We start from the raw sequence: 21,367 nt of genomic DNA, 5'->3' as shown, positions 1-21,367 counted from the left end.
TCATTTATATTTTATTAAAATCTCATTTTCTCAATCCTTGATACTTGCGTGATTTTTCCTTTACCATATGAGTATTTAACCTGTCTGTAGCTGTTCTCAGGAGCACCTGTAGCCTGCTGCACAAGGGAAGCATTTCCTACTGTGCTCACCTTAAGAAGGAGGTCAGATGCTATATTTGCCAGAAGTCCAAATGTTTGCATTATGCTAGTTCAGTGAATAAGAAACAATCTGGGTCAGAGTTTGTATTAAGCAAACCTCTGTAGTACTTTCCTTTGTGATTATCTTAAACATGCCAGAGGATGGACCAACATCAGCATCTTCCCAAATTGATTATGGACAATCATTGGACAATTCTGACCCTGAGTTAATCATCTAATACCTGGAGTATCAACTTCAATGGACTTGTAACATTACCTTTGAAGCTGTATATATTTTTTCTGGTCACAATATTATCCAGGTGATTTTTTTAAAGCCAAAGGCAGCATATAATGTCCTGACCTTCTGTATTAGTGAATTCAGCTCACTGACTATAAACAGTATGAAGAAGTATTTTGTTTTATATTAAAATTACTAACCATTATTTTCAAGTGACCCCTTGCTCATGAGAGCAAAGGTAAGGAGTACACTGGAAAATTACTTGGCTAACAACAGGAAATGAATCCATGAATTTATGAACTCTGAATTGAAAAGACCAGATACCTTGTTATGCTCTTTTATGAGGTACTTTGTAAAAAAAAAAACCAACCCCCCTGATTTTTAATTTTAAAGACCTCAAGTAAGTGCTTATATATCTTTTATGGTATTTTTAATATACCTGTCCCCGCGGTTTAGGTAATTATATAAAGCTGTTGGAATGTTTATATTTTTAAAACTTTGCCTCAGTTTTTCCATCTGCATATTACCTACCATACAATATAGTTTAGAGGATTAATTAGTATCTGAACAGAGAGGTTAGGTGACTTCTCCTAGGCCAGTTACTAACAGCTGAGATTAGAACACAGGGAACTTCTGGCTTCTGTTATTTTATTATTCATATTCAGGGCTGGACATGGAAGGTGGGGAACTCAGCTCTGGGTTCCTTGGAAGGGATGTGGCCTTAGGCAGAAGGAGGGGGACGGTGCGAGGGTAGGGGCAGTCAGCTCTCAGCACCATCCAGATTGCACCACACAGAGCTCTGGCAGCAATTTAAAGTGCTCACAGCAGCAGCTCCCCTCCACCTTTTTAAAATGCTGGATCCTAGGGCAACTGCCCCATTTGCCCCCACCCACCGCAGACCTGTTTGTATTTGGTGCATGGTGTATGGAGTATTAGGTGTATGGTGTATTGAAAACTGTATTAAAATAAGATGCTGTCATTTTAATTGGTAAGGGTTTACTGGTCCTACTTGCAGGCTAGTGGGCACTATAGATGAGTATGTGATGTGTGTCTTTCTCACTAGAGAGTCTGCAGAGAGTCCGCTCTAAGTGGGGTGGGGCGCCTTATGCCTTTCTGTTTAAGAGGATCACCAGTTTTGTGTGTGTATTTTTGAGTGCTTGTGTGTACTGCTTAGAATTCTGAGCAATAAAGTAGTGTTATGTTGCAGTCTTCCAGCAGCAGTATTTTGTTTTTATATGACATATATATATCATGGCAAATACTATTATGTTCAGCACCAATCCAGACCCCGACTGAGATTCAAGTCCAATTTTGACACACACACCTATAGTAGGAGGCAGTCCCTGCCCCAAAGAGCTTACAATTAACAGTTGAAATATGTTCTGTTTTATTTATATCCATAATGCATTTAGACATGTCTGTTTTTACAACTGTTGCTGCACACAGCACCTCTGTTTTCCATGGGCTCTAATGAAATCAAAAGACTCGGGACATCTCAAATTTGATCCATGGAAATACATCTCTCTCTCCAGGCAGAGCCCCACTCAAGGTAAGAGGGTGTAATAAGTGATAGAAATGTAGCCGTGTTAGTCTGGGGTAGCTGAAGCAAAATGCAGGACAATGTAGCACTTTAAAGACTAACAAGATGGTTTATTAGATGATGAGCTTTCGTGGGCCAGACGCTCATCATCTAATAAACCATCTTGTTAGGGTGTAATAAGGCAGCTCTAGCTGGAGTTCTAGCCCCAAGTCCTACCACAGAATAGTCCTCCTGCCTACAACTCAGCAGCAGCCTGGCCAGTTCCAATGGGCTCACTGTGAGATTTGCAGTACGTGCTCTTTGTCATAATGTCCCAAGCAGGGGATTGCATGGGAGTCTCGGCCCGCACCTCCCCCAGAGGCCGGCAGGGGGCGCGGAGCCGTCCTCCTCCTGCCCCGCGAGTGGCTCCGCCCTGCTCTCGCGGCGCTCAGCGCTCACGCGCGCTTCTTCCCGGAAGCGGCGGTTTGGGCGGCGCGCGGGAGCTCGGCAGGCTGGGTAAGGCCAACCGCCGGCCGGGCCGGGACTGGCTCTGGGGGGGCCGCGCGCCCGGCGGTGTTTGCCCGGGGCCGAGCCTTCCCCCCAGAGCGGGGCCGGGGTGGCTGTGGGGGGCGCCAGGGGAGCGGGGTTCGGTTCCTGGCCCCGCCGCAGCCGCCCTGCCCGCCGGTCCCGATCCGGAGCGGCGGGGCGTGTGGACGCTCTCGATCCGGATCCGCTGTCGAGCAGAGGCGCCGGTGTTCTGGCCTGGGCGTCGCAAGCGGGACGCGCTCCCTGCCGTGGCCGGGCCGGCGTCCGCGGGTCTGAGCTTCCCTCTGCGAAGGGGGTGGTGCCCGCCGGTCGGGCCGAGGCTGCCGTTGGCGTCGCCCTGCGGAGCCTGCCCCTTCCCCTCGCAGCGGCTCCGCAGAGAAGCGAACCGGCCCCCTCCCCGCTGACTGGCGCGCTCCTTCTCTGCAGATGTGGTGGGAGCGGTTCCTGCAGCGCTGCAGAGCCGGCCGCCGCCTCCTCCCCCTCAGCCGCAGCGGGGCCCAGAGCCGGGGGCGGCGCTTGGTCACCATGAAGCTGGAGTCTCCCGATTTCCAGTCTCTCTTCACCCCAGGGCTGAAGAGTGTGGCAGGTGAGCGCCCCTCCCCGCGCCATCCCGGGCGGTGACTCCTGCTCCAGTCCCCCCCTGGCAGCGGAATTCAGACCCAACACTGTTGCTCAGTAGCGAGGAGCGCTGTCAGCGCGGATCGGAAGTTGGGGGAAGGGGGGTCCATGCTGCCACCCAATAGATGAGCCTAATGCAAAGGGAAATTTATCTCAGCCTTGTGTTGGCATATCATGCTTTGAGTAATCGCTGTGTGTGGGCACAAGGGTATTTCTCACCAGTGGAAGTACATATCCATCAGAGTGCTCTCTCTGAGTTGTCTAGGCCTGGATGTAGAGAGGTGTGTACTGCATGCTGTATGCTTTCATTTAACTGTAAAAATGACTGTGTGAATTGTTCCGTATTCATTCCATAAACTCTTATTCCGTCACAAATGAGCTCAGAAAATGTAAGGTGGAATCACACCACGCAACGTGCAGCTATTGTTCTGTATCAGGTTGCCTTGCAGAAGCACAAGACTGTGAGTACCAACCTCAGGGCACAGTGTCAGAAATCAATGCGTAAAGTCCCAAAATTGTTTGTAGGATCTAGTCTTAGATTTTACCGACAGAATTCAGAACATGAGAAGTAATTTTTTATTTACTGTATTCATCACTGTTAAAGCCTTAACTGGTGAATTGTGTCCAGTTCAGGGCACCACACTTGCCGAAGGAAGTAGACATATTGGAGAAATTCCAGAACAGAGCAACTAAAATGATTAAATGTGATCTGTGAGGAATGATTGAAAAACGTTAGTGCATTTAGTTTGGAGAAGAGAAGACTGAAAGGAAAGATGGCATAACTGTATACACAATTTAAGACTGGCATTATAAAGAGGAGAGTGATAAATTGTTCTCCTTAACCCAGGAGGACATGGCAAGAAATAATCATTTAAATTGCAGTAAGGGAGATTTAGATTAGACATCTAGGAAAAACTTTCCAATTGTCCAGGTAGTTATGCACTGGAACAAATGACCTAGGGTGGCTGTGGGATCTGTCATCAATGGTTAATTTAAACCCTGTTCGGAATGGTCTCTAGATAATACATAGTTCTGTCTCAGTACGAGGGACTGGACTAGATGATCTCCCTTCCAGTCGTAATTTACTGTGATTCACATATATATATATATATAAATATATATATATATATATATATATATATATATATATATGTGTTTGTATGTATGTATGTATGTACGTATTTTTTTCCCCTCATCTGCACAAACCCTGGGCTGTCACAGTCAAGCTGGGTTCTTTTATTTTGATCATTGCCATCTTCCAAATTGCTCCTTGGCAGCCCCTTTGTCTTCAGATTATAGGCAATATCTTTGCTAAATTATCCAAAATTGATAATCTGTAGATTATGGGGGCTGTATGCTAGGGATATGAACTAGCTAGTCAGTCCCCTCCCCTTGATGCCTCTATAAGAAAGAGGCAGCAAAGGGGAGTAGAGGAGAGGGTCCTTTAAAGCAGCAGCACCACTGCGTGTAGCCTATGGCCAGACCCTGAGCTCCATGCAGCGCTGCTGCTTTGAAATGTCGCATGCAGCCCAGGGTCCCCAGCTGATCCAAGCTGCACGTGGAGTTTCAAAGTGGCAGCACTGTGTGGAACCCAGTCCCCAGCTGACCCCAGGCTCCACGTGGTGCTGCTGCGTTGAAATGTTGCGGGGGGCTGCTTGAGTCCCCGACTGGCCCCATGCTCCCCACAGCGCTTTCACCTTTAAAGTGTAGCAATGGCCCCAGGGTTGTTGCTACACTTCAAAGGCGGAGGCACCCTTATGACCAATCGAATAGTCGATGCAAATTGCATAGACTATTCGATTAGCCCATTAATCTAAATTTAACATCCCTGCTTCATGCATGAAGTTACCTTTGGACAGAAGGTTTCTTACTGATGGTGATTTATGAAATGGTAGGCAGTTGGGATCTAAAGTGATTTTGTCACTGAAGATGGCCGAAAACTAAGAGCGTAAGAACGGCCGTAATTTTGTACCTAAATTATTATGTACGCCTGTTTCTTCTTTTACATGAAGTGGTCTAAAAAACCCACTGTTTTGCTTTAGCACAACATTTCCCAAACTATGGGCCGTGGCCCGGTACCGGGCCACGGGAAAAAAATACCGGGCCTCGGCATGGCTGCCAGGGTGTTCTGGGCTCCCGGACTGTCCGTGCAGCGCTGGGTTCCCCAAGCCCTCAGCCGGGCTGGGCGGATGCAGCCGTATGTTTCAGACTCCTGGCAGAGGCATAGTGAGGGTTACCAGGTGAGCTCTTATTGCTGGCTGTGGAGGGGGGTGGAGAGGTTGGATATGGGCCACAGGGAAGCAGGGTCGGGGCAGTGGAGGTGCCCAGGGGAGATAGGGAGGGGAACCGGGTGGCGGAAGCAGGGCTGGCCAGGGGAGATCGCGGGGGTGGGAACCGGCGGGCGGGGACAGTGAAACTGGCTGAGGGAGATCGCGGGGCAGGGCTGGCCGGGGAAGATCGCGGGGCGGGAACTGGCTGGCAGAAGCAGGGCTGGCCGGGGGGCGGGAGTGGTGGGGCTGGCCAGGGGAGATCGTGCGTGCGGGGAGAACCAGCTGGCAGAGGCAGGGCTGGCCGGGGGGGTGGGAGCGGTGGGGCTGGCCTGGGGAGATCGCGGGAGTGGGAACCTGCTTGCGGGGGCAGTGAGGCTGGCTAGGGGATACCGCGGGGCTGGCTGGGGAACTGGCTGGCAGAAGCAGGGCTGGCCGGAAGGGGGTGGGGGGACGACAGTGGGCTGGCCAGGGGAAATCGCGGAGGGTGGGGCAGGGGGGACCGGCTGGCAGAAGCAGGGCTGGCTGGGGGGGGCAGGAGCAGTGGGGCTGAACCAGGGGAGATCGCAGGTGCGGGGGGAGCCAGCTCGTGGGGGCAGCAGGACTTGCCAGGAGAGATCGGGAGAGAATCGGCTGGCGGGGACAGCCGGGGGGGGGGGGGGGGGGGGCGTGTAAGAATCAGCCAGCGGTGAGCAGGACAGTTCAGGGCGCACGTACAGCCTAAATTAAAAATTTAAAAGCAGTGCCTTTTAAATATCCCCACTGCTGACAGTGAGGTTTAAAGGCACTATAATGTGTCAGAATGGAGAGAACCTGGTGCATTCACCATCTGGAATGAGAATATGGATAAAAAATTCCAAAGATGTTGTCAGCTTTCTGTAAATAAATGAGCCTCTTTTCAATACATGATGTAGTGGTGCAGGATTTTATTGGATTACAGTCCATTTTTCCAATCCATATTCTCTTAACTTGCTGGTAAGAATATTGTGGGTGGCCATATCAAAAGCTTTGCTAAAGCTGGCTCTGGGGGCTTTGGGAGGACCAAAACCACCATATTTGCATATTTGTAATTTGCTTAATGAATATACAAATATGCAAATGAATGTTACTGGTCCTCCGAAAGCTCGTGAATCGATTTACTGGTCCCCATGTCAAAAAGTTTGGGAACCCCTGCTTTAGCAAGTTGTGACATTTTAATACATTTTTAATACATGTTTATATATAATACACTGTTAGTGCTCTCTTATTTTTAGTTTAAAACAAATCTTACTTCTTGAGTCTGAGTTTTTCTTTTAAGCTTGGGTTGGAATAACTGAATTTGATACATTGAACTAGAGTATTGCATTTGATCTTGAATTAATATGTAGCAAATTTCGATGTTATTGCATCAGTAAATTTCTAAAGAAGAAAATTTTAGAGGTTGTGAAAACTGCACAGTAATAATATTTGGTAAATTATAATGTCACTTGAAGAAGTGTGATAGTAGTGTACTGACCATACCTCTCAACTTTGAAGGGAGTCTTTTTGAAAACCTATTGTAATATATAATATATATATATATAATTCTAGTAAAATTAACTTACTGCCTGAGAGAAGATACCTATTTGGTTTTTAACACAAGAATCTTGCAGATGTTCTGAAATAAAAGTACTGCAAGGCTTGCAGGAGCCACTTTTGGTAATTAAATGAGGAAGTTGCCCCTTTTCGGTAAAATAATAAGACAACAGAGAGATGTACTTTGGAATTTATACTAATGATTGTCACATTTGCCACTGGTTTAAAAAAGAATATATAGCAAAGAAGATAGTGCAGCTCATAATTTGTCAAGAAGTGGCTGAAGGCAGCAAACTAACTCTGACTAGTTATTTTAGTTCTTTAAGGCAATAGGGGCATTTCTTCATCTTCTGTGGAACAGTTCACACAGCTTTGGCTCTTTTGGGTAATGTTGTTTGTAAATTTGGCTCCTGAATCAGCGAGGGCTGAGTATCATTACTTTATACTGTTGTTCACGTGTTTTAAATTCACACAGACCCAATGGTAGATGTGTGTTTTTTCAGGCACTTGCACAGTTCTTCTTCTTTACGTTTCCAGTGGTGTTATTCAGGCTTGATAGCAAGTATAACCATATCCAAATTACAGTACCCTAAATACAGGTTGGACCTCCCTGGTTTGGCACGCTCAGGACCTGACTAGTCCTGAATGAAGGAGTTTGCTGAACCAGGACAGGTCAATTCCATCCCTCTACTGACAGGACTTTGGGCTCTCCTGGGATCTTTCAGTAGACCTAGTGCAGCTCCCTTGTCCCCGGGCCACCAGCTCTGCTAGCCATTCCATGCCACCGCAGCTCTGCTCGCCCCAGGGCTACCATGGCTTCAGTGTCCAGGGACCGGTGGGACTCTGCTGTCCCAGAGCCGCCACAGCTCTGCAGCCCCACGGTCACTGGGACAGCCGCAGCTCTCAGGCACCTACACTGCCACAGCTCCAAGATGCTGGGGCTGCTGCGGCTCTGGGGCCACCGGGGCTGCTGCGGCTCTGAGGCCACCAGGGATCCGCTCCTTGGTACTGCTGGGCTCTGGGACCACTAGGGTTCCGCTCCTTGGGGCTGCTGGGCTCTGTTATCCTAGGGTCACCGCAGCTTCTGTTTGTGCCAACCCTGTGGCCACTCAACCTGCTGGTCCAGGGGCTCTCTGGTTCAGCAACATCCATGGTCCTCCTGGACCAGGCATGTTGCTGAACCAGAGAGTTCTGGACAAGAGAGGTTCAACCTGTATTTATTTGCTGAATGCACAGGGTCTATATTGTCTCTGTTTGTATTTTATGCCCCAAAAAAGCCTCTGTTAACATGGTCTACTTGGCTAGATTTTCAAATGTGTATATGCCATATCATAAATTCAAACATGAATTTACTTAACTGATCACCTTTACGTGTGAGCCAAATCTACAGCTGGTTTAAGATGGATATTACATTTTTAAAAGAAAACAATTTTTACCCTGATTTTTTTTCCCCCTGCCAGAGTTATTTGAAAAGGAAAAGTATGAATTAAGAATAGCTGGAGGTGCTGTCAGAGATTTATTAAGTGGAATGAAACCACAAGATGTGGACTTTGCCACCACTGCTACACCTACTCAGATGAAGGAAATGTTCCAGTCTGCTGGTATTCGTATGATCAATAACAGAGGAGAAAAACATGGAACAATTACTGCCCGGGTAATCACAAACTTTGTTTATGAATTATGTTGGCTCTTAGTAGTAAGGAAAGATCTGTTAGTTGTCCCTCCCTGTATAAAAGCAGGATATATTGCACCCAGTACAGGACTTATCCAATAGTAAACTGCTACTATGTTTGATCTTACCCAAAGAACGCATTGCAATTATTTCTTCCAAGATTTGACTTGGTTTTGTGAACAAAAGTATAGTACCCCAAGTAGCATCAGACAGTTAAAAATGAAACCTCAGCTGGTTTAAAGGCAATGAACATTTTCTAATTTTTCTGTTCATCAAATTCATTATATATCTGTTTATATGCTGGATATGCACAAAGAAACATTTAACTCTTGTACATCCTTTTCGCTATTGTGTTTGAAGATAAAACAAAGTATTGTGTGAATTACAGCTCCATGAACAGAACTTTGAAATTACCACACTTAGAATTGATGTAGTCACTGATGGACGACATGCAGAGGTGGAATTCACAACTGACTGGGAACAAGATGCTGAAAGAAGAGATCTTACAATCAATTCTATGTTTTTAGGTACATGATTCCAAAAATAAAATACAGTTTCTGTCTTAATGCAAAGATTATGTTTTATCTAGCCTTCAACCAAAGCCACAATCAACCTCCACTTATTCCTATGTAATTCCCCTATCTAAACTGGAAGTTGCTCACATAGGGGAGATCTGACAAATCAGAAGACATCTTAGCCTTCATGTCTTCTGTCTCAAACATTTTCTTCATCTACCTAGTAATAGAGTATCTTGTTAAAACTAAGTGTATAACACTTTTTCTGTACTAGGTTTGGATGGCACGCTTTTTGATTATTTCAAAGGTTATGAAGATTTGAAAAACAAGAGAGTCAGATTTGTTGGACACGCAAACCAGAGAATACAAGAGGATTATTTACGAATACTGAGATATTTCAGGTAGTATCATTTTGCTTTTCTAAATAAAGAAATGATTAACATTATTTTCAACAAAATCTTCACAAGGACACTACATTCCACAGCTAGTTGCAAAAATAGAAACTTAGTGCATCATGAAAAACACACAATCCAAGCTCATATAGTGCCTTGTTCTCGGTAAGGTGCTGAAAATCAAGAACTAAATGTGATTTTCGTAATCATTGTCCCTCTTCAGAGAAAAACAGGAAAATAGGCCTTGCCACATTAAGGTTTTCTATAGCCTCATGTCCCAGTTGTTAACAAAAATGTAGATGGAGAAACATGACTAGGTTACATTTTAGGGATGTAAGCAACTGGTCTACTATCCAATAAGCAAAAGCTTATTGGATAGTCAAGTAGTCCCTCAAGTAGTTGCTCCCCCTTTGCTGCCTCTATTCGAGGCAAGAAGAGCAGGAGCTAGTGCTAGGGGGAGTTGGCTTAAAAGCTGTCTCCCCGCTCCACCCCTCCAGCACAGTTTCCGCAGAGGGCAGGGGAGGCAGTGGGGGTAGTAGGTATTGGGCGCAGGCTGGGAATCAGCTGCACCTCTGCTTTTTAAACCTATTAAGAGCCTACATTTTAAGACTGGTATACAGCAGGGGGACCCGGCGCTAGCCGGAAATCAGCTGGCCTGGCTTGTGCTGGTTCCCTCCCGCTGTGCTTGAGCCTTTTCTGGTTCTTAATACATTTAAAAGGCAGAGCTACAGCAGGGTTAGCTCCTGGGGTCAGGAGCTAACCCCGCTGTGGCTCCCCTGCTTATCAACCAATTAATGGAAAATCCATTTACTAGTCAATTAGTTGATTCAATGAAATTTAGTATCCATATCACATTTAGAAATATGAAATTAATTGATAACATGAAACTCAATTTACTTGTTACTCTGTGCTCTCTCAATGGACCTAATGTTACCATGCCTAGAAATTTTCAGCAATAAATTTGATTTTCTTTTGTGAATGCCACTGATTTGGTAGCAGATGTGCAGAGTACACTGCAGTAGCTGGGAAAGTTAGTGGCTGTGATAGGTGTGTGATTCTTCTATTGAGGAATGGGAAGTTTTAGCATTTGTTTCAGGAGAAGTAAGAGTGGAATTGTTTATGAATGACATGTTGTCTGAGAACATGCATGGAAAAAGGTATTAAGAAGACAAAATTGGATAATCCTTAGAAATTTCTTGGCTTACTGTGGTAATAGGTCATAGCAGTTGAGGGCTAGATTTTTAAATGTATGTAGCCATCTAAAGATACAAGTAGGCACCTACTGGAATTTTCAAAAGTGCATAAACAGATTAGGTGTCTGACTCATCTTACGCATCTAGTCTGCTTAGGTGCTTTTGAAAATCAGGTCCTAAGACTAGTTCTATCCGAAGTTCTGCACCAACTTTCTGAGAGACCTTTTGCAACTGCGCCACCATTTCATCTGTAGTATGATGGTTCCTTTGAAAATGCAATGTACTTTGATATAAATGGATATAAAGCACTATAGAAGTTCTAATTATGTAAGTTTAGTTGCACTTTAATACTCTGTGAATACTTTGAGATTAGGACAGTTTAAATATTGCCTAAGGTAATTCTTTGAGAAGTAATAAACAGGAGAATCATCAATTGTAATAAGATTTAGAATTTTTATTTTGTAGGTTTTATGGAAGAGTAGCAGAAAAGCCTGGTGACCATGAATCTAATACTCTGGAAGCAATTAAGAAAAATGCCAAAGGTTTGGCTGGAATATCAGGAGAGAGAATTTGGGTGGAACTGAAAAAAATTCTTGTTGGAAACCACGTAAATCATTTGGTTCGACTTATGTATGAGCTTGATGTTGCTCATTATATAGGTAAAGTACAATGGGTGTTGCATAAGAATAACTGCAGAACAGCATATTAAGATGGTACTAGTCTCCATAGTTATATGTGTTTGTGCAGTACCTGATTAGACCATTTCTTCTGGTGATTTGATAGTTCCTTTTGTAACAGTATTTCATGATGCTTTTTGTGTGTCCCCCTTCAGGATTACCTGTTAATGGGAATTTAGAGGAATTTGACAGAGTCAGTAAAAATGTTCAGAATCTGTTTCCAAAACCAATGACCGTTCTAACATCACTGTTCAAGGTGCAGGATGATGTCATAAAACTCGATTTGAGGCTGAAAATCTCAAAAGAAGAGAAGAACCTTGGCCTTTTTATAATGAAGCATAGAAGAGACTTAATCAAAGCTACAGATAGTCCAGAACCACTTAAACCATATCAAGAATTCATTATAGATGTAAGTGTGTTTCACGTAGCTATTTTATTTCTTTTATTAAACTCAAAGGTCTCATTTAAGACAGACAAAAAAAGATGCATTGGATTGTGCTGCCTAGGACCTTCAACAGGGAGTTGGGACTCGGGGGTTCTAGTCCCAGTCATGTCCTTGATCTGGTTTGTGATTTTGAATTAGTTACTTCTCTCCACACCAGTGTTTCCTTACCTACAATATAGGGATCATAATACTTTCCTTACTTTTAAAAAGTACTTTGAGATTTATGGATGAAAAATGCTATACAGCAGGGGTTCTCAAACTTTGTGATACCGCGACCCTGCTCTAAGTTGCTTGTGACCCCCCTCTGTGTTGCTGCAACCCCCTTCTAAGTTGCTCACAACCACCCTCAAAGGCTCATGACCCCCTGCAGGTCGGGACCCACAGTTTGAGAAATGTGGCTATACAGCGTTAATTATAGTTTACTCCTGAGGAAACTCTGTGCTAAAAAAATTAAAATTCTGTTAGGGATATTTGTGTGTATTTGTTTACACAATTAACTGAAGTCTAGGCATATTGGTTAATCCTATCAGTTACATGTGCATGCACACACAACGCACCCCTTGCTGCTTTTGATAGAGATAGTGGTGGGGGGCAGGCAGGAGCAGTACTCAGAGGAGCCAGCTTAAAAACCAGCTCCCATGGAGCCACCTCCTCCCCCCCCCCTTCTGATAAGAGGCAGCAGCATGGGGGATGGGAGGGGCAAGCGGGAGCCAGTACACACAAGAAATAAGCTTTCAAACGGGCTCCCTGCACTTACTCCCGTGGAGCCACCTACCTCCTATGTGGCTGCCTCTCCCTGTGAACACTGGCTCCTGCCTGCCTCCCTGCCTGCAAATGTGTAACTGCAATGGTTACACATTATTTATTTTTATTTTTTTAATATATAATTTATTTATTTAAAATATTTTACCCTGCTTCTCTATTTAAAATATCTGAGGTGGCTAACAAAATTAGACACACACAGTTTTTAACATCCCTAAATTCTGCACACTATTATAAAAGTCTGCAAAATTCTGCATATCTTATTTATCAGAACAACCCCAATATAATTACACCAATTTCAATTATTTTGGTAATATGCTTCAAAATACCTGTCAGCAAATATGTCTAACAGTACAGCCAAAAAAAAAAAAAAGATTTGGGAAATATTTGACAAATAGATTCCTTACTAGGCAAATTAATACAGAACTTTGAGTACCGTATTTTAGCGAATATATCCCGCACCCGAATATACCCCACGGTTTTTCCGAATTGAGTAGAAAAAATCTTGTATACCCCACGCACAAGTATAACCCGCAGGGTATATGAAACTTTTCTTTCAAACTGTGCCGGAGTATATTAGCTAATTTATGGTGCCAGGGGGGAATTAGCTAGCCTAAACGCCCCGGTTCCTGCGCAGCCTCCAGCTTCCGGGCAGGGAAGTGTTCATCCCGTTCGTTCCTGCGGCTGCGCAGGAACCGGGGGATGAGCGCTCCCCCACCCCTTTCTTTGGCTGCATAGGAACCAGGGGGGATGAGCGCTCCCCCGGCTGGAGGCTGTGCAGGAACTCACCAGGTGAGAAGAAAAAATATTGTATACCCCACACCGGAGTATACCCCATGGGGGCGGGCAGGGTTTGTAAAAATGCATATAACCTATGGGTTATATGCACTAAAATACGGTAGTTCATTTATACTATAATATAGAAATGTATTTCTCATACCCCTCTGAAAAAGAGCAAAGGCTTTGAGGGAATCTGGGGTAACTGAGCAGCTGAGGGAAGAGAGAAAGAGCCTGGGAGTAAACCTGGAAGGCTGTTGGATATGGGTGGAAGAAATACGGAATCGTACAGGAGATTAAAGGTCAGAAAGGAATTGTTAGGGAGTTAATTACTATATTGTAGCATTTGTAAAGTGGAATATCAAGGTCTGATATTTTGAGGCCCTCTCAGTGTCAGAGCTACCATTCACATGGTCACCTGTATCACACTTTAATACTTAAGCCAAAATTTTCAAGTGTGATTGTTTTGTGTTAAACTTCTGAAATCTATATGTATGTATGTCCATAGAAGTAATATAATTTTTAGCAGTGCTGTGCTGTCCCAGCTCCTTAAGATAGCAGCTTTTGCATGGGGTTTATCAGCCTAACTTGAAGGCAGCCCGCTTTGAAATGTTGGACTTGATCATCTGAAACAAAAGTTCGTCAGTGCTGCACAATTCTTTTCAAATGTATCTGGCAAGTTTTTTAATTTGGTTGAGACTATCCAAGCTGATCTCTACTGGTGCATTAACACCGAAGAAAAAAGGTTGATCTCAGGGGACCCTATATCATGGAAAACGTTATGGATCAAATTCAACCATTTGAATGGTGCACAAAATTAACTGGAAGCTAGTGCAGTCTCTGAAACAAAGGTATAAGATGCTCCTTTTGAGAAATACTATTAAGTAGGCAGCCCTCCCCATTCTGTTACAGCTGAAGCTGTCACTGCAGTACTCTAGGCTCGAGATGAGCTCGAGATGGATCACTTTTAGTCAATTATATATTGAAAATATTGCCTACCCCTGTCTGGGTTTCCAGAAATTCTTCAAAGATGAGCCAAAATTAGCAGGTTGTAAAGCTAAATAATAAAAGACTGGTTAACTCGGGATGAAAAATACCACTTTCACTGTTTGTTCTGATTTATTCAACTTCTTATCTTAGTCAGTCTGGTATCTACAGTATGCATCTTGCAAGTGGCAATCTTAGTTAGCTTCCCAACATCTAATCGCCTACATAATCTGAGTCTACCAAAATGTAAATGTTATGTATGTATCAGTAGGGTACCAGTTGTGGTGTGTGTTTGTCATGTTGAATAAGAATGGATCTGAGACTAAGCTATTTTCTGGCATTTAATAGTTCTTGTGTGTTTGTGTTTTTAAGTCTAGGGAACCAGATATGAATTCCAGGATCTGTGAGCTTCTAAAATACCAAGGAGAAGAGCATCTTCTAAAAGAAATGCAACAATGGTCTGTCCCTTCTTTTCCTATCAGTGGACATGATTTAAGAAAAATGGGAATTTCTTCTGGAAAAGAAATTGGAACAGTGTTACAGCAGTTAAGGGATCAGTGGAAGAAGAGTGGTTACCAAATGGATAAAGAAGAACTCTTAAGTTGTGTAAAGGTGTAGGATTTGATGATAGTTTAGCAATGCACATAATTGTATTTACCTTGTTACAGGGAGAGTCAAAATAGTTGTAAATATAGTGCTGTTACCAGCCAGTATTGCTTTTGAGTTCTAGACATTGAGGTGTGGAACTGTTTCATGTTCAAAATTCATACTAAGCTCTGAAAGCAGGAGTTTAGCTATGTGGTAATGTGGGGCTTTATTTCTGCCAATCTGACTGAAAACCTACCTCTGATATGTTAAAATGGTAAATAGTACATACTTTGGTTTTGTATCTTCTATGTTTCTAATGGCACCCAGAGGTCACACAAGGATTCTTGTTATTCTGATTTAGCTACAAACAAGGTGAATGACTTCTGAGCTCCAGATAAAAATCTCTTTAATGCATTATTTTTGCCTGGAGGAAGTCTTGTACTTCTATAAGTAATGAGATCTAAATATTTTTTGTAGTCAAAGCTGAGTATCAGATAGAATTGCTGAAGAGAACATTTTACAAACAAATGATGTCCTGTCCTGTGAAACAACCCTGTTTTCCTAAAGTTTTTAGTTATTTTAATTCCAGAATCAACTGTAGATTAAAAAGATGTCTAGGTCAATATCATAAGAAGTATCTACTTGGGAATAAGTACTTTTTATGTGTCTTATGATTTTTTCAGTCTTGTTTCTCATTTTACAAGTGTACAAATTTATTGGAACCCCCTGCCCTCTTTCAAAAGTATATTTTAATTTTTGTGCATATAACATTGAAGTCTAGAACAGAGCCAGTGCTGCTGGTCCAGTTTTCTCCTCCCGGTGTCAGGTATGTTGTCATAGTAAAAAGAAGCACCTCTTATTCCCCTAATTGGTTAGAAGTAATGCATTTCCCTACAATCACAGTTACCCAAGAGAGCAAAAGTGTTAGGGTGTTTTTCACTTGACATACCATGTGCAAAATGAACCTGAACTTTGTACAGTAGTGATCTCTTTGATGTACTGACATTCCAATGAAATATGAGCATGGAAAATCATCTAGCATTTGAGGGGATAAAAAACTGACTGTACAAATATATTTAGTACAGTACTACTCCCACATCTCCCAAAATAACTGACTTAGGGCCTAATTCCTGTCGCCCTTACTTATGTTTTAGTTCCTTTCAGGGAATAGTTGAATTTAAATCAATGGGGTTATTTCAACAAAACAGACGACAAAACTACTCACTTTAGGTGGCAGTAAAATAGAGCAATTATACAGCATACTGTGTATCCATGTACTTTTCTGTATCTAATTATTATTGGAGGGAAGGTGGTTGGAATTCCAGTTATTTACACAGTGAAAACATGATACATTCTGTAGCTATATAGGGCCAGTGATCAGAAATTGAGCAAACCAATCCTTGTCTGCTGTTTTTGTTATTAAAAGTCTGGTTGCATTTTGTTAGTCTGATTTGCTTATCACAGCATTCTACCTGCACAATGTGTTTAATTTTTTTAAAAATTTGTTGGGGGGAGGGGGAAGAAATGTGATACAATGTAGCGCTGAAGTAGATCCTTTCCTAAGGAATTAAAACACTATATAAACCTGAATTTAATCCTTAAAGCAACCCAGTGAAGTAACAAAATTCTCTTTTCAGGATGAAACAGAGAGGGTTTGGTGTCTGTAACCTTCCTATCCTTAAAACTTCACATTTGCAGCAGATTCAAAAGCATGTTGCTTTGATTGTAGTGTGATTAAAAGCAATCACCATGTTTTAATTGCAACCTACTTAACACCTCAGATCAAATAGCCCAGTTATAGTTCTTAGTCAGTTTGGGGTCCCTGCCTCAGATGCACTGCATACTCAACATTTGCTTCACAGAATTTGGAAAAAATTTAAGATGTGAAACTGTAAAATCAATGTTCATATTTGTAAATGATTGCATAACATTTTAAATGAACTATTTTATTAAATTCTACAAAACATTAAAGCTTGCTCTTAGTAGTTCTATATTCTAATGCAGTATGAAGTTTAATTATATTAAATTCCACAATTAAGCATCAAAGCTGTTGTAGATATGGGCAAAATAACTTTGTGTATTCCCTAATCGTGGTTTGTTACACTATTGTAAGTTCTGAATATCAGCCACTTTAAAACTCAGCTTCTGGATTTTATACACAGTGATCATCCCTATTCCTAAATATTGTGGGTCTTTCTCTGAGGTGGTTGCCCACCTTATGGTGGAATGGATTATTTCTCATGGCTCTGAAGCCAGAGTAATCAAGTAAATTTAGGTCTGTTCGATGTAAGATGCCTTGCGAATACCTAGATGCTTGGCCCCCACCAACATTATGTGCCTCTCTAAGCCTGTTGTAATAACACCTCTGAGTAGCATAGAGTCCTGATCAATCCAATTAGGTCCACATACTGTTGGTGCAGACATGTTGGTTATGTTGACTGTTACTGACCTTTACAAGCCATCCTGCAATGGCCCACTGTGACAGTACAAGCCCTGCTCGTGAGGATGCATGCTAGTGACAGAAGCCAAGCGTGCATCCTCACAAGCAATTTAATAACTGCAGTGGCTGTCTGATGGTGTAAGTTAGGTTGATGTAATTTTGTATTATAGATTTCGTGTACCTGGCCCCTTTTGGTGAGAAGGCATGCTTCCTCAGGTGTTGTCCTGCATCATCAAAAGTGACTACTGATTCTGGTTTGATACACCATGTTCCTTCTAGCCTTCAAAGAGCTCCCAAGCAGCAGAGGAAGATTCCTCACAAAGAAAGCATGGAGGAAGGAAGTGCTCTTCATAGCTACTCCCACACTTGCTTCAGCCTTGTAGGACTGACTACACAATCAACTAGAAGGGATAGAGGGCAGAAAAGCTGCAAACAAGGCAATGATACTCCTCTTCTGTAGTCTTCCAGGGTCCAGCTAGATGACTGATCTGCCTGAGATGTCCATTAATGGGAGGCTTAGGGAAGGGCTAATATTTAGAATGTTACCAAAGATCTGAGGCTGAGGTAGCAACCATCATGAGAGAGAGGAGTTCTTTTCATTCAAGATTCGTAGTGTAGCACAACATGACAGATTCAGCCTTTCTTGGTGCACCTGTTGGACTATCTCAGGGCCCCAGTTGGTTGCAGGTCTATTGGTTCCTGTGCAGGGCTGGAGTAGTGCAAAGCATCCAGAGCAAATGCGTGAATCCTGTCCATCAGATCAATCTTAAGAAACCCATTGATCTCCTATGACCCTAAGGCAGCCAACTTGTCTCCATCTTCACTGTCCTGCCAACATTGCCTGAAGCATCCCTGGTTGTCTTTGCCTTACCCAGCTGCATCCAGCTCTACCTTCTTCCACTCCCCAGGGTGGCATGTCAGCTACCAGGGTGCCACTGAAGTAACTAAATGAGTCAGCCTCTGATAACGCAGGCTGGGGCTCTTGGAGGGCTGAAGTTTCAGCCACTGGAGAAATTAAAACTCCATTTCTAAAGAACTGAGACTCTCCAGCAGTCTCTGAATCATCAGTGTGAAAGTCTCCTTTGTTCACAGCTTGGGCAGCATCAAACTGCATGTGAGCGATATTGTGTAAGTGTGGGACATTCCTTAGCTTGGTGAAGGAATGCATCCTCCCAGCTGGGCCAGAACAGCTCATCTGCCACAGACTGTACTTCACCTACTACTGAAGTTGCTTAAGAGAGGTGCCTAATTTTTGTGCTCCTGCTTCTAGCCATCTGATTTGCCAGGCTTATTCCGGTAGTACTTTATCGTATCTATTCGCCTCTACGCTACTTGCCACTTCAAGCCAGTCCTATCATGGTTGGGTTTTTCTATAGCCCCTGTCACTGCAGTATTTCAGTTCATACACACACATGCACGCGGGTAGGAGAATACACAGAAGTGAACACACAGCATGTGCACATGCCAAACCATTTACCCATACAGGCCTGCACACACACAGGAGTACACCCACACCTCCCCCCAGATATACATTTGTTTGTGCACACCTACACCCAGGCCCACACACAAAGCCAAGGCCATGTGCTCTTGCTCTCTCACACACACACATCAACTCAAAAGGCTTTGTTTTACCTCTGCCTATGCAAAAGAATAGTGCAATTGGATGCGCACCCTTCCTACCTAGCAGGCTCTCCCACTGGCAGTGAGCCAGATCCTTTCCCCAAAGGAACCTGAGGTTAACTAGGGTGGCCCGAGCATTATCTGTGGCTGCATAGCCACATGCCAGTGTGGCCCTGCACATTCTCCTATGGTGGAGGAAGCATCATGTCTTCCACATGCAGCTTTTCATGCTTCACCTCTGCCTGGCAAATTATGGGTGCCTATTGCCAGGGATTTCCCTAGCTGTACGAGGTTTACTTACACAAGTGGCAATTCCAGCCCTTCATCTGGTCTTCATCTGCCCTCTGCTATTAGCTTCCTTCTTTGATCCCAGTCCGGCAAGTAGATCTGCCAGCCCCACTCGCATCCTCTCCTCTCCCATTGCACCTGTGTACTGCCCTAGAACCTCTGTGCTGGCTTAGAGGGGCACATTAGCAATTCTGCCTGCAGGACCAAAGCCTTAGTTTGCCAGCGTCCAGCTCTGATGACCTTCAAGACATACTGCAATAAACACCCTACTTTCCACAGAGTGGGAGAGGCCAGCTGGCCTGAGCAAAGCATAGAGTGATGGGCTCCGTCCCTCTGGGTACCAAAAGTTTATTCTATGCCATGCATGTCCCCCCAAGAATAAGGGATTGGCACACTGTAAAATCAAAATAAAGCACTCATGTCTTATTGGCTTTTAATTAAAGCGACATTCTCAACAAGATGCTTCAATAATATTTCATATAATTGCTCTTACTCATGGGTAAGAGGTTTGCAGAGGCTAAGTGTCGCCAAAATTAAAATGGCTGACTATGCAGAAGGCCGCTGCTGGATGTGGGTGTACGTGCTTTGGAGGCATGCCTAGCTTGCCTGCCTTTGCATCCAGGGAGCAGAAGTGTCAGAAGCTCTCCAGAAGTGGGGGGCACTGTTCCATTGTGTTGCCATCCTCACTCACCTCTTGCTGCTTGCTCCTCTTCACTCCCTTCCCCTGATTCCCACCGCTCACTATTAAGGCAGGGCCTGGGATTTAGCTATGGAGAGTGCAGGGGGATCTGGCTGGGCTCACCGCTCTCCCTCTCCCCCTCCCCTGCCATCATACTTGGCCTGTGCTGCCGTCTCTGGCCCCAGGCTTCAGCCACATGGTGGCAGGTTTCATCTCCTGGATGCAGGGCCTCAGACTGAGCACGCTCACTCACTCCTGCTGCCCTGCTACCATCTCTAGCCTCAGGTGGGCATCATTCCCCAGTGACAGGGATTTGGGCCTGGGCCCCGGGCTCTAGCTGTGGGGCTTTGGGTGCCAACCCCTAAGCCATGTGGTGCTGGAAGCCAGCCCCACTCTCATCCTCTCCTCTCCCAGGCTATGTCTACACTGGCGAGACCTTGCGCTAAAGTAGTGGCGCAAGCGAGCATCTACACTGGCATGTGCTTTTGCGCAAAAGCATCCTTGCCAGTGTTAGACACTCTCTTGCGCAAGAAAGCTCCGATGGCCATTTTAACCATAGGGCTTTCTTGCTCAAGAAATTCATGTTGCCAGGTTACACTGGCCTCTTGTGCAAGAACAGTTGCGCAAAAGGGCTTATTCCTGACGGGCGCGTCAGCGTTCTGGTGCCAGAAGCCCTGAGTTGATGCATTAGAATGTCAGCTTACTTGCGCAAGAACATGTGGCCAGTGTAGACAGGCAGCAAGTTTTTGCACAAGATTGTGCCAGTGTAGACACACCCCCGTTGTTTTTGGCCCCCAGTGCTGCCTGCTTTGGTTGGTGCTAGTTTAAGAAAAGTCATCGTCAAGGTGCAATAGTTTATCATCATGTAGATAATTATCACTATTGCTCAAGATTTATCTGAAATGCATAGTGCACCTAGTAATCAAGAGAACTAGTGTCTCCAGGGGAAAAAGATAAGAAAGAGCGCAGTTCATTACATAGCGAAGAACAGTTTTAAAAAATGAATTAGTATTCTACACACCATACTGGTACTGCTGCACAGGACTTGAAGCTGTGTGTTTCGGAAATGTGAACTAGCTTCTATATAAAAGTAAGCCATAATGCGGGAAGTCTTACAAGGTGTCAGAGTAAAAATAAGGAAATTGAACTGTAACTGGATTTAATGTTTTTCAGTTGACCTGGTTGGCTCTAGAATGGCAAAACAGAACTAACAACAGCTGGGAACTGTCAGTGCTGGAGTTTGAGGCACCGGGAATGCTAATTAATAAAGGGTGGTGTGAGGGTCACAAATCCTTTTTGGAGTTGACTAATCGACACAACCTTCATTCAGAACTGTTACACACTGAAGATCAGACCTGCTGGCACCTAAATGGAGTAGGCAGCTATGGTTTCGATCATTTTTTACAATAATTCCCAATTATTTCATCCTCCCACCCTGCTCACCCCATGCAAC

General features: G+C 44.0%; 1 protein-coding gene across 5 annotated transcripts; it reads left to right on the top strand.

Moving 5' to 3' along the window:
- The first annotated feature begins 1,784 nt into the window (after positions 1-1,784).
- Positions 1,785-16,858, top strand: TRNT1 (tRNA nucleotidyl transferase 1). Of its 5 annotated transcripts, none has more exons than XM_075938695.2 (8): positions 1,785-1,924; positions 2,867-3,026; positions 8,340-8,533; positions 8,940-9,078; positions 9,341-9,467; positions 11,117-11,310; positions 11,484-11,737; positions 14,672-16,858. In XM_075938695.2, exons 2-8 carry the CDS (start codon positions 2,867-2,869, stop codon positions 14,915-14,917), a joined length of 1,314 nt encoding a protein of 437 aa, XP_075794810.2. In that variant the 5' UTR covers positions 1,785-1,924; the 3' UTR covers positions 14,918-16,858. The 5 variants fall into 5 exon arrangements, with proteins under 5 accessions (XP_075794810.2, XP_075794809.2, XP_075794812.2 ...); XM_075938694.2 differs by lacking the exon at positions 1,785-1,924 and adding an exon at positions 2,285-2,410; XM_075938696.2 differs by lacking the exon at positions 1,785-1,924 and adding an exon at positions 2,421-2,710.
- Positions 16,859-21,367: the final 4,509 nt, after the last annotated feature.

Source organism: Pelodiscus sinensis, chromosome 11, assembly GCF_052426305.1.
Source record: "Pelodiscus sinensis isolate ZL-2025 chromosome 11, ASM5242630v1, whole genome shotgun sequence".
NCBI classification, from domain to species: Eukaryota; Metazoa; Chordata; order Testudines; family Trionychidae; genus Pelodiscus; species Pelodiscus sinensis.
The sequence above is the reverse complement of the archived record's forward strand: the minus strand, read 5'-3'. Positions and strand labels throughout refer to the sequence as shown.